The following is an 11,941-nucleotide window of genomic DNA, read 5'->3' as shown; positions in this document are numbered from 1 at the left end:
CAGATGGACTGGAGGGAGGGCTCTGCTTCTTAATTCAGGCCAGGCCTGATGGAGCTGGGCCTGCATTATTTCCTCCATGGCCAGATGGCACCAGAGGAACTGGAGGGTGGGCTCTGCTTCTTAGCTTAGGCCAGGCCCGATGGAGCTGGGCCTGCATCTCTCCCTTTATGGCCGGATGGCACCAGATGGAGGGAGGGCTCTGCTTCTTAGAAAGCACATGGAAGACAGAGGCTCAAATAGCAGGAGAAACAGTAGCTTCTTCTTCTCCCTGGCCCCAGTTAGTCACTGTGGTCCTCCCATTCTCTCTGCTGGGGTGTATACGCACTTCTCTCCCTCAGAGTCCACAGCAGTGGCGGTTGGAATAAAGAGAGGAGCCTCACCAGCTGCTGGGACTGCCAACGATTGAATTGAATTGCAACATGATGGGGAAAGGTTCCCCCATATCAGTTGATCCAAAGGGACGGGGAGGGGTCTTTCTGAACATTGCAACATATGCCTTGCTCTCCCTGTTGGATAGCAACTGTAAAGCCAGGAATATGTCTGTGCCTAGAGAAATGATAAATAACTTGCTAACTGCTAGGTTTTGACTTGGGTCCAGGGTTCTTTAACATGTGGACCCGTACAAACAGGCCAAAATAAAGCTGCTCTGGGTCACTTTGGAGGTATGCTGTTTAAATGACACACACATCTTAAGAGGCCAGAAATTGCCCCAAAGCTGCGCTTCAGTCCTTAGGATTGGAGCGTGACTTTGGCGCGGCTTCTGACCTCTTAGGATGCATACATAATTTAAACAGCATACCTTCAAAGTGATCTGAAGCAGCTTTATTTTGGCCTGTCTGTACAGGCTCAAATGTTTTGGAAGAAGGAGTGAAAGATGATGCTCATCACCTCTATAGATGATACCAAAGCAGGAGGGAACCCTAGTACCTTAGAAGATAGAACTAGTTTTTAAGATGACTTTAACAGATTGAAGAATTAGCCCTCAACAAAGTAAATTTCAACAGGAATGACTGTAGGGTTCTACTGTAGCTATGAAGTTATGCCTCTGTTTTACTCTTTTTGTTCCCATTCAGTTCACAGCCGTAGAGGCCTACCATTTTAATCTACAGACCCTTTCTCATTTGTGTCTCAAAGCAAAAATGTATATGCTGTGAGTCCAGGACCATCAATTTTCTTCCTTTGCATCTTTTTCTAAACCATCTTTTTTGTTGTTGTTGTTGAAAAGGCCTCCTATTTTCAAAAGGTAGTGTGATATATTTTGTACCTTTTGACTGACCTAATAAAGGTAACACTGTAAAGTTCTACATTACTCCAGAAAAAAAGTCAGCTGAACAAATACAGGATTGGAGATGCTTCCTTTGTCCCAAGTTCAGAATGCATGTTATAATTTTTTTTCCTCACTTGAATTAATCACAGCTGTATTACCTGGTGGCTATATTGTCTCCTTCTCAGGCTCAACATCAACTTCAAATTTCTGGCCAATTGTTCTTAAAGCTCTCCACTTTCACGCTTCACAAAGGATGAATTCAGTCTCCCAAGAGCACCTCATGGCTTTGTCCAAAAAACCTGTTCACTGAGTAACTGCAACTACAGGGAGATCTAGTTGGTTTTAATGAACGGCTTCATTGGGAAAATGTAATCATGCATTACATTCAGTCTGTTGTAAGGTGCAATAAAGTTTCTTTTTCTGTGTGGCTAGAATCTGTAAATGACCACCTGTGTAGTCATTTACAGTTCATAGTTTTCACAAGATGAAATGCTGTATGAATTGGATTCATTTGGGGATTTGGAATTTTTTACATTAATGATTTATTGTAAAGGCTGATGAAAACTGATAATTTAAATCCAGAGTAAGCAGCTACTGATGCTCTCCCAGTACTTGGAATTACAATTTCCATTTGCCCAAGGCAGAATGAAAAGGCGTTATAGCATCTAAGGAAATCAGGTTGCCCTCAATTACATTAATGGAGGTATTTATATATTTATATTTATATATATATATAAAAATATATAAATATATAAAAATATATAAATATATATTTATATATTTGATTATTATTCAAATTTATTTATGTATGTTATTATTTAAATGTATCAAATCCTTTATCACAAGATCTCTAAATTGTCTCTCCAACCAACTTCTTCATCTGGAGCTTACCTAGGACAATGGAGCAAAAAAAAAAAAAAATCAATGAGTCTGTCTTTTAGTTGCTATCCTTTTGTACCATAGATGTTAGCTCTTATCCTAGTCATCAGGCCTGGTCCATGACATTTTATTTCCTGAGGTGAAGAACAGATGGTGTCCCTACTCTGTTGTACTTACAGAAGCTGACCAGACCAGCAGCTAAGTCTGCTTTGACGTGGATGATGAGACAGTTTCAGCCACTATTTCTGAGGTCAAGCAATTAAACTTAGGGAGTGCAGGACAGGATCATATCATTCATACTTAGGAAGTTCTTGTATCATACCGTTCTCTTTTTCAGGGGAGAGGAGCAACTTCAGAGTTCAGACTATTGACCCTTACCTTTGGGGGCAGCTGCCTCATCTGCCTAACAGTAGGAATGGCACTGCTAAGTGTCCTTGTTTGGATGTCTGTTCCACTGAAATCAGTGGAAATTAATTCTAAGTAAATGTGTACGCCATTTGCCCCCAGCAAGCTGGGTATTCATTTTACTGACTTACGAAAGGATGGGAGACTGAGTGGACCTTGGAGCCCTCTTCTGGGATGAAATTTACAATGGTATGGCTGCAGTACTGGCATTTAACCACTGTGCCACCAGGGCTCCTGTTGTAACTTTGGCATTCTAACTACTTTGCCTCCTCTTTAGATAGTATTTGAAATGTGTATATGTTATAGCAATATTCCACTGTTGGACATTATTGTGCTGCTATGCACCTGAAGGTGTCTGTTTATTTTCCCTCCAGAGCAATCATGGAGTGAATGTAGTACTTGTGAAGCAACATGCCAATGGTCTTCTTCTGGGGATTCTTGTCTTGCTTTGCCTCAGCTGAACCAGCATTTTCTCTTGTTGTCTCTTGCAGGCACTCACAATGAGAGGGGGCGTGCTGTTCTTCGCCGCGCTCCATGCCACACTTCTTGCTTCAGCACAAGTTACAGCTCAGAAAAGGGGGAGAAGTAGGTGGATCCTTTTTGACATAAAGTTGTGGGATAGCACATCATTCAGAACAAATGTTTTGCAGGCTTAAGATCTCAAGGCACTTTTGGTTAAATGGATCTGGGACAGTAGGCTACAAGGTAGAAAACTTTCTGCTTGAGAACTTGGGAGAGCCATAGACAATCAAAGAAACATAACAAGCTTTCTTATAAAGTGAGTCAGAACATTGGTCCATGCACAGCTGGAAAAATATATTTGGGGGACTACAGTTCCCAGAATTCCTCAGTAAACATGGCTATAAACTATAATGATTGGGGTTTCTGGGATTTGCAGACCTAAAAAGTTATCTTTCTGAGCTCTGGCCAGGTAGTTCATTGTTTTAAGCACTGACACACAGTGGTCCTTCCGGCCTCACCTGGAGAGTAAAGGCATTGATCCTGCAACTTTCTGCATGCAAAGTACATGTTCTGCCACTGAAGTTGCCTGGTCTGACAGCAGATGGCAGTTTCAAATGTCTGTTGATGCATGATACTTTATGGAGTGGGATTAAATCACATCAACCAGGTTTCTGCTATCAAGGAATATAGTCTTAATTATCTATGCAAGCAAGGTAAAGGGAATGACATAGCTGACAAAAACAAAGTGTAAGCAGGAAGGGAAAAGACCAGGAAGAGCTTCCTGCACTAGTTAGGAGTTTATGTTAAAGAGATGAGAATTGGTTTTGGTTTCATTGACTGCTGAAAGGAGCATGTGTTCATTCCCTTCCACTATCCCCCATTATCCCTATTATCTGATCAATCCCCCCTTCATAAAGTGTTGAGCCTATTTTATCCCATTATGAAAAAATGGTGAGAATGGTTACAAGCAGTATTGGTAGCACACTTGCCTATGCATTAGAGTTTGTCAGATATTACCCTGAGTCTACAGGTCTCTGGAAGTTTAATTTCTGAATGTGTGCGTGTGTGAGTGAGGGGAGAATTGACATATCTTGACTCTAGCACATAGTCATGAACATACACATACAAGTGTGCAAAATGCCAGTTCACTAGTTTACATCTAGCTTTTTAAGAATATAGTTTTTACAACTCTTGGAAGAAATTAAGCTGAGATAAATGAGTTCTTTAGTGCAAAATAAAAAGCTTTTTTAAAAAAAAGATTTTAAAAAGTTTTTTAAAATGGCCACTCATGTGAAATGTCCCTTCCCTCCTCTCAAAATATCCCCTCTTGAATGCAGACTGAGCATAGTGGGATGTGCACAAAAAATAAAAGTGTAGTAGTTCTGATAGTGTGGAAAGTCACATGCAATTTCACTGATAACTTATAGTGAAATTACAGTGACTGAAAAGTGCAATGTTGCCAATCTGGATAGACTTAGAAACTAAAGAAAAATGACTTGCAGTAAGTTTTCTACATTGGTATTTATATTTTGCTGGGGGGAAACTACTGCACTCAGCAGCCTTCCCTATACTACTATATTTTAAAGTCTTTTCTCTGGCCTGATTGTTTTCAGATTGAAGCACAGTTTGCAGGTTTGATCATTAGCTACCTCTCAAGAGTCCCATTGTTTCTTTCCTTTATGTTTTCTTCAGTTTCCTACTCATATGGGCATATCCACTGCTGATATTCAGGGAAAGCAAGTTCATAGCTTGACTTATTTGTTTCCTCGTAGAAATAAAGCTTCTTGCAGCTTCACTCAGATGAAGTTGGCAACTGCATTGGGCTTGGATCCCACCCCAGTTTTTGCTACCACCATGGCCCACTCATACTTTCCAATATATGTTGCCAAAATTCAGGGGCAAACAGTGACCAGAAGTGGCAAAAATACTAATTCTGGTTTCCCCAAACCACATTTTCTAAGTAAAATAAAGCATGTATGTGACTTGTGCTCCTCTAAGTCTTCTGCAAGTGATAGCTAGTGGTGCCAGTAAGATGGATAATCTTCCCCAGGCATTATATTGATTGTTAAAGGAACTATCCAAGGTTCTGAACCCTAACTCCAAAATATGTTGGATACATTGGGTAGATTCTCAGCCCCCATTGCTCCTGGCAGTGTGAGTCTAGCCTAAAACAAGGTGTACATCCCTTGTTTTACCAGGAAAATGTCTTCTTTAAACCATGACACCACTGGAATTTGATGGTACTGTACTGAATTTTTCAAGGGTAGCAGCAATCCTAGGGGCCACAATAATGGCCCATACTGAGATATTGAGGATGGGTGTCTCTACAGTGCTCAAGATTTTTGAGTTTTTGGAGACAGGCTTGTATTTCTCCATAGCAGTGGAAGAAAAGCAAAACTTATGTGTAAACAAAGTCTCCCTCCCACTGCAAAATGTAGGTCTTCTGTCTGTTATTTGGTCTGTCATACAGTTCTATGAGTGAAAGAGGAAAGTCTTATTGGAGTACTCCTTCTAAATTTCCCTGTTAGCTCAGATATCAGTGGTTTTCCACAGTGCACATTTTTTCTTTTCCTAGGTTGCTTATTAATCCAGAGGTGCTGTCTCTTCTATAGAGCAGAAACTGAAGGTCAAACTGTGGATTTGATATGTGATGATTAGGAAAGAACCCAGGTAACCTGTTGGAATAGAAGTGTTTCTGCTTGCTCCTGTTAGACTTAGAGCCCCAAGTTAGATCTTTCAGATGATTTAATTCCAAAGGAATGTTATGTGAGTGAGGCACTGAAGAGTTCCTACTTTAAAGGACACCTCAATGACATACATACATATTCCTGTCTTTTGTGAGTAGTTGAAAACAGCAGCAAAGAATGTGAAACCAGCCTGAGAATATACACAACCTTTGCTAAAATAACCATTTTGGAGACTTCTGACCCATGTGAGAAAGGATGCAAGCCACAACCTGCTCCTGGCACAAAACTGAATGCCTATTGTTCATCTGTTTCATAAGTTGTGGTGATGGGGAGAAGCCCTCTGATTCTTGGCTGTTCCTTTGCAGCAATCTGCACCAATGTTTACTTGGCTGACATTGTATTCCTGGTGGATGGATCCTCTAGCATTGGAAGAGCAAACTTCCGCATGGTCCGGTCTTTCATGGAAGGGCTGGTTGTTCCTTTTGTCAATGTCGTGGGTGAGAATGGGGTGCGCTTTGGAGCTGTACAGTATAGTGATGATCCCAAGTGAGTCCCATTTTCTGTTTATTTTCAGCTCCAGGTCCTCTGGGGCCATGTGATGAATCTTTTTTAAAAAATGCATTCATAGCAAAGCTTCTTTTTTCATTACTGTTCCATTAATAATGTAATGCTTGAAAGCCAACTATAAGAGGAAGTCATCCTGTAGATCAGTGGTTCTCAACCTTCCTTTAATACAGTTCTTCATGTTGTGGTGACACCCACCCATAAAATTATTTTCATTGCTGCTACATAACTAATTTTGCTACTGTTTTCCAATGGTCTTGGGTGACCCCTGTGCAAGGATCGTTTGACCCCCTAAGGGGTCACGACCCACAGGTTGAGAACCGCTGCTGCAGATAGTATAGCAGAGCTGGATTTCAAGTATTGTGGTTTTTGCTCAGCCTCCCTTTCCCTTTCATTTCCTTTTGATCTCAGAACGGAGTTCACATTCTCCAAGTTCCTCAATGGCACGGACGTGATGAGGGCTGTCCGAGAGATGGCCTACAAAGGTGGAAATACGCGCACGGGTGCAGGTCTCCGTTATGTGGCAGACAATTTCTTTGGATCCAATCAGCTGCGGCCTGATGTTCCAAAGGTACCATGAGATAGTCTTTGGGAGATGAAAGACAAGACAGGAGTTCCTAAAACATCAGGCTCAAAGCTTATAGGATTTCTCAGCTCTAGAAGTCTCTGTCAGACTCCAGCAGTATTGCAGAAGACATGTAATGGAGGCAAAGTATTCACTGTCACTATTTCTGGGCAGGTTGAGAAGGAGAGAACTGCAAAATTCCCACGATCTAAGTGTCCTCTGAGCAATATCTGTCCTGTCTAGACTCCGACTTGCTCAGTCAGGCAAACACTCAATAAATATGGAAAGGCCAAGGACAGGGCACCCACAACATACGCATATTCTTAAAACCCTCACTGGAAAAAGGGCTGGCGGCCCCATAAGAGGTAATGGCATGCGCGCCCATGGTGAGCGTGCACTGTCATGCCGCCGCCGCATGCATGAATCCCATTCATTTAAATGGGGCTCGAGCATAAACGTAATTCCCTTTATGCAGGGGGGTCCAGAACGGATCCCCTGCATAAAAGAAGAGCAGATTGTATCATTCTTCATCAACCTGGCCCTCCAGATATTTTGGGAAGCAACTCCTGTCATCTCTAGTCAACATTACCAGTGGCAATGGAAATTTGAAATGATGGGAGTTGTCGTGGATTGCATCAGGTTGTGAAATTATTATTACAATATTTATTTATATCCCACTTTTTCCCAATACAATTCAAAGCATACAAAAGTGAACATTAAAAAGGAATTAAACTGTTACAGCTTAAACTGTTAAATTGGTCACTGTATCAAATTCAATAAATAAAGTACATACCAGAGTGCACAGAACATTTTTTGAACATCATGGAATTCTACAGGTTGTTATTTGGTGTTTTGAATGAGACATGGCACTTTCCCTTAAAACAGTGGTTCTCAGTCTTCCTAATGCCGTGACCCTTTAATATAATTCCTCATGTTGGGGTGACCCCCAACCATAAAATCGGTTTCTAAGACCATTGGAAATATGTGTTTTCTGATGATCTTAAGTGACCCCTGTGAAAGGGTCAATTGACCCCCAAAAGGGTCACGACCCACAAGTTGGGAACTGCTGCCTTAAAATAAGCCACACATTTAGCATCCCCTCACCTTTCTCCTGTTTCTCACTTGTCAGTAGGGATAGAAATAATATTCACAATTATTAATTCTCATAATGAAAAATTGGGTTCTCCCCATTGAGAAAAATAATGGACTTGCAAGAATTCTGTCTAATTTTTTCCTGGTATTCAGTGTCTCAAACTGTGCAAGAATAATTCTCCAGAGAAAAACCCACATTTTATTGCACAACCTCTCTGTTTTGTGGACTGGTTGAATATGGAAGTGAGGAGAATACTGTGGCATGAGAAATGTACTTTAATTATTTGGGCTTACATGCAAGGACAAAACAATCAAGGATTTACATCCAGAATTGTCAGACTGCCTTTTCAAGCGAGGATACAAACTCTTTCTGCTGTTGTACAGTCAGAAAGAGGGACTAAGCTGGGGCTGCTTGTTCAGATGTCTCCACAACTTGCCTCTTTCTTTTTTTCCTTCCTTCAGATATGCATCCTCATAACAGATGGAAAGTCTCAGGACGAGGTTGAGCAGGCAGCACTGAAACTGAAGAGTCAAGGGATTAAAGTCTTTGCTGTGGGTATGTTACCTCCGCATTCAGGATTGGGGCCCTGCTAGGGTATCAGGTCAGTACTGTCCCAGGTCCTGAAATTTCAGGGTTAAAACCTGAGATCTAGGAATTACCCTTGTGATATCCTGGTGAGGTCATTAAACATGATACATAATGCCACATCCACGGTTGCATGGAATATAACATTCAAATAAAAAAAACACCAAAGCTAACAGATGTAGTACATATGTGTGTGTGTGTGTACATATGTATACACACATATACATTCAAGACAGTACTCTCACCCTGACCCTGAGGACTGGAGAAGAGGGTGTAAGCTCTGAGATCTGGCAGCCTTAGGCACAGCTAAGAACAATATTTACTTTCTCCTCTGCGCATCTCTCATAGAGCTGTATCTTCCGACAATCCCTACTTTTTACCATTTTTACCCACATTCTGCTGTTGACTTTGTCCTGAGAGGAAACAAAACTGGAAGGGTGGAACTGATTCATGTCTACACTAGTCCCTGCTTGCTACAATAGTGCTAGGTGGGGAATGGGAACACTGCTAGCATGTTATAGGCTTCTTATATTTATAATCCTGGAAATCTTCATCTCTAACAAGTTTCATTTGAGCCTGAAGGCAAACCTATGGAAGTGTATAGCTGAAAATGAGGGTTAGCCATGGTGTAGCTCTAATACAAATCTTTGTAGAAAACAGGCTATAGTAACTTCATTAATGCACTGGGTAAAACATTTTAATGCACATCAGATTGGCTGATCCTTTTTCCCAGACCAGCCTTCTGGTTTTTAAAATCTGTTACTTACACACCCACATAAACACATCCTAATAATTTTAAAACTTCAGCAACAACCATATCCCTTCAGCTATACCCAAACATACCTAAAACATGAAAAGATGAATTAATAGTTGACTGCAGGTTTTCTATTACAAACATGTGGAAATATTCCTTTCTTAGCAAGTAAGACTACAAGAAGAAACAGGCTGTATCAGACTAAAGACCTATCAGGTCCAACATTTGGCTCACACAGTGGCCTCCAGCCAAGTGCCCATTGGAATCCAGAAGCCTGAAAAGAGGGCAACTATAGCTTCCTGCTTGTGTTTCCCATGAATTGATAGGTAGAAGTATTTTGTCTCTGAGAATACATCCATCATGATTAGGAGCCATTTATAATCTTACAGTAGTAGTTTCTCCTAGCATGAGGTTTGGTTTACTGACAGTTATTTTTGCACTGCAGTTGCTGTACCATCCAAACTATAGCCTATTTGGATTTGTGGTGATTAGAACAAGGACCCAGAACACTCTTTACATGGTTTTCTGGTATCATGTGTAGGTATTGCTCACTGCAGCCTCCCAATTGGATGCACTTATGAGAAGGCTTTCTTTAGCCTTTAGTGATTGACAGCATTTTTTAACCAGATTTGAATGAAGAGAACCCCACATGAATATCAAAAAAGCAGAAGACTGAGAAGCATTTCCTTCAGGAGTGACCTGTGTTGAACACAATCCTCACTTGCCTCTTCTATCCCCAATTTTAGGTGTGAAGAATGCAGACCGCAAAGAGATTGACAGAGTGGCCTCCACGCCCACAGAAGATTATTCCTTCTATGTTGAAGATTTTAAAATTCTGGCATCTCTGCTGCCATTGGTGTCCCGGAAGGTGTGTGCCAGCACAGGCGGCATCCTACAGACTCCAGGTAAAAGGCATTGGAGAGACACAGTTGGCATTCATCTTGATGTCACACTGCTGAGGTTTGCTGGTCTCTCACCCTGGCAGTTGCCAGGGAATATTTCAGTCTGACCTGGCACTGTTTCCATGGAAGCACCTAGGCCCTAAGCGGTCCTGGAAGAAACTCTTGATCTAATTAGTGTTGATGGTCCACTAGGATGACTGACCTAACTCTGGTATTGGTTTAACCTTGCCCTGAGGTTAAAACCAGCAGTCCATTCCACTACTCTCAGTGCTTGCTGGTATCAACAAAGTAACTATTCTTCACACCCTTTCAACTTTGGGGAGGGGAAGACATAGCATTTCTGAAATTCTCAGGATTTGTTCTCTCTATGTACCAGGCCTAAGGTGAGTTGTTGTGCCAATAAGGAAGCTGATTTTCCCTTTCTGTTTTTCTTTTTCCTGTTAAGGCACACAAGCATATGTTGGCCCTTCAAACCTGGTCTTTTTGGAGCAAGGTACAGACATGCTGAGAATCCGCTGGACTGCAGCTGGTGGTCCTGTCACAGGCTATAAAGTTCAGTATGTGCCTCTTACAGGCCTGGGGCAACAAATCGTGGCTGAAAGGCAGGAGGTGAGCCCTTTTCTTAAAGATCAATCCTGTATATGTTTACTCAGAAGCAAAAGAGTTCAACTGAGGTTAAAATTCTTGATGAAAATATCCCATGTTTCAATTTCTTAATCTGTCCTAGACGAAGTGTCCATTGTCTTGGGAATTTCATTTTGAGGTTTATGGCAGATTTTGGCGAGTTAAAATCTACACAAAATCAGAATTGATAAAAACTAAAAGTAAATTGAGAATGCAGATGAGTTTCAGAAAAACAGAACAAAAGTCATCTATTTTTTGTTACCTCCGCCCTCATCCTAAATAGGCATAACCCATAGTTGCCAGTCTTCTGCCTCTTGTCTTATTTTCATGATTATTAGCAGGCATCATCACCACTACTGTATACTCCAGAGCAGGGGTGTTATGACCTCTCATTTATCACACACTAGCTTCTCTTATTTCTCTTTTCTTGACTTAATAAACAATTTGGTAATGAAAATATAACTAATGTATGTTCAGAAGCTATGAGCTGTTTGACAGTGATACAGACTGTCCTGAGATCTGTTGGACTCTTCCTCACTGGAGGTATTTAAGCAGATGTCAGATGATCATCTGCCAGTGATGCTGTTATTTGCATCTTACATTGAATAGGGTGTCAGTCTATATGACCTCCATTGTATCTACCACCTTCTTTGATCCTATCAAGACCCTTTGAAACAGCTGTTCTGTCTTGAACATACAGTTTGGTACAAGTGAGGGAGGGAAGGCAACACAAGAGGAAAATAGACTGCCCCTTTTGATAGGTGTCCTGCAACCTTGTGCCATGGCCTCAATCTGGTGCTTTGCAGGCACTAAAAAGAATGGTAAAATGCCACTCCTTTTAGCGCCAGCAAAAAGGCTCCCTTGCTGTGGCAGCAGTGGCTTTTTGGTGCTCCTTTGGTGCAATGTATTTAAATGTTATGCCAACAGAGTACCATGACAATTGGACATGCAGCATGATAACGGCATGACAACAGCATCAGGGCATGCGGCATCAAAATGCCACATCCCCATGCTACCCCCACGCAAGCACTTCAAGCCGGTATGTTTAGCCCCACAGTTTGTTAAGTGGGATTTTTATCTTGTTTGGATCAACTGACTGAGCTTTTTAAATTTAATGTAAGGGGGGGGGTTGATTTTGATCTCCAGTTTACAGC

At 41.4% G+C, this 11,941-nt stretch overlaps 1 protein-coding gene across 8 annotated transcripts in view; it reads left to right on the top strand.

The window, feature by feature from the left end:
- Window positions 1-11,941, top strand: part of COL7A1 (collagen type VII alpha 1 chain) — a 172,616-nt gene that overhangs the window by 19,179 nt on the left and 141,496 nt on the right. For all 8 annotated transcript variants that reach the window (XR_006102318.1, XR_006102320.1, XR_006102319.1 and 5 more), the window contains exons 2-7: window positions 3,043-3,136; window positions 6,066-6,246; window positions 6,676-6,835; window positions 8,384-8,477; window positions 10,008-10,166; window positions 10,609-10,772. Coding sequence is in view for 4 of the 8 variants with exons in the window: in XM_042453283.1 (XP_042309217.1) it covers window positions 3,052-3,136; window positions 6,066-6,246; window positions 6,676-6,835; window positions 8,384-8,477; window positions 10,008-10,166; window positions 10,609-10,772 (843 nt within the window). In the remaining 4 variants the exon portion in view is untranslated. The remainder of the gene's footprint in view (window positions 1-3,042; window positions 3,137-6,065; window positions 6,247-6,675; window positions 6,836-8,383; window positions 8,478-10,007; window positions 10,167-10,608; window positions 10,773-11,941) is intronic.

This window comes from Sceloporus undulatus, chromosome 2 (assembly GCF_019175285.1).
Source record: "Sceloporus undulatus isolate JIND9_A2432 ecotype Alabama chromosome 2, SceUnd_v1.1, whole genome shotgun sequence".
NCBI classification, from domain to species: domain Eukaryota; kingdom Metazoa; phylum Chordata; class Lepidosauria; order Squamata; family Phrynosomatidae; genus Sceloporus; species Sceloporus undulatus.
Note: the sequence above shows the minus strand (reverse complement) of the source record. Positions and strands in the feature narration are given on the sequence as shown.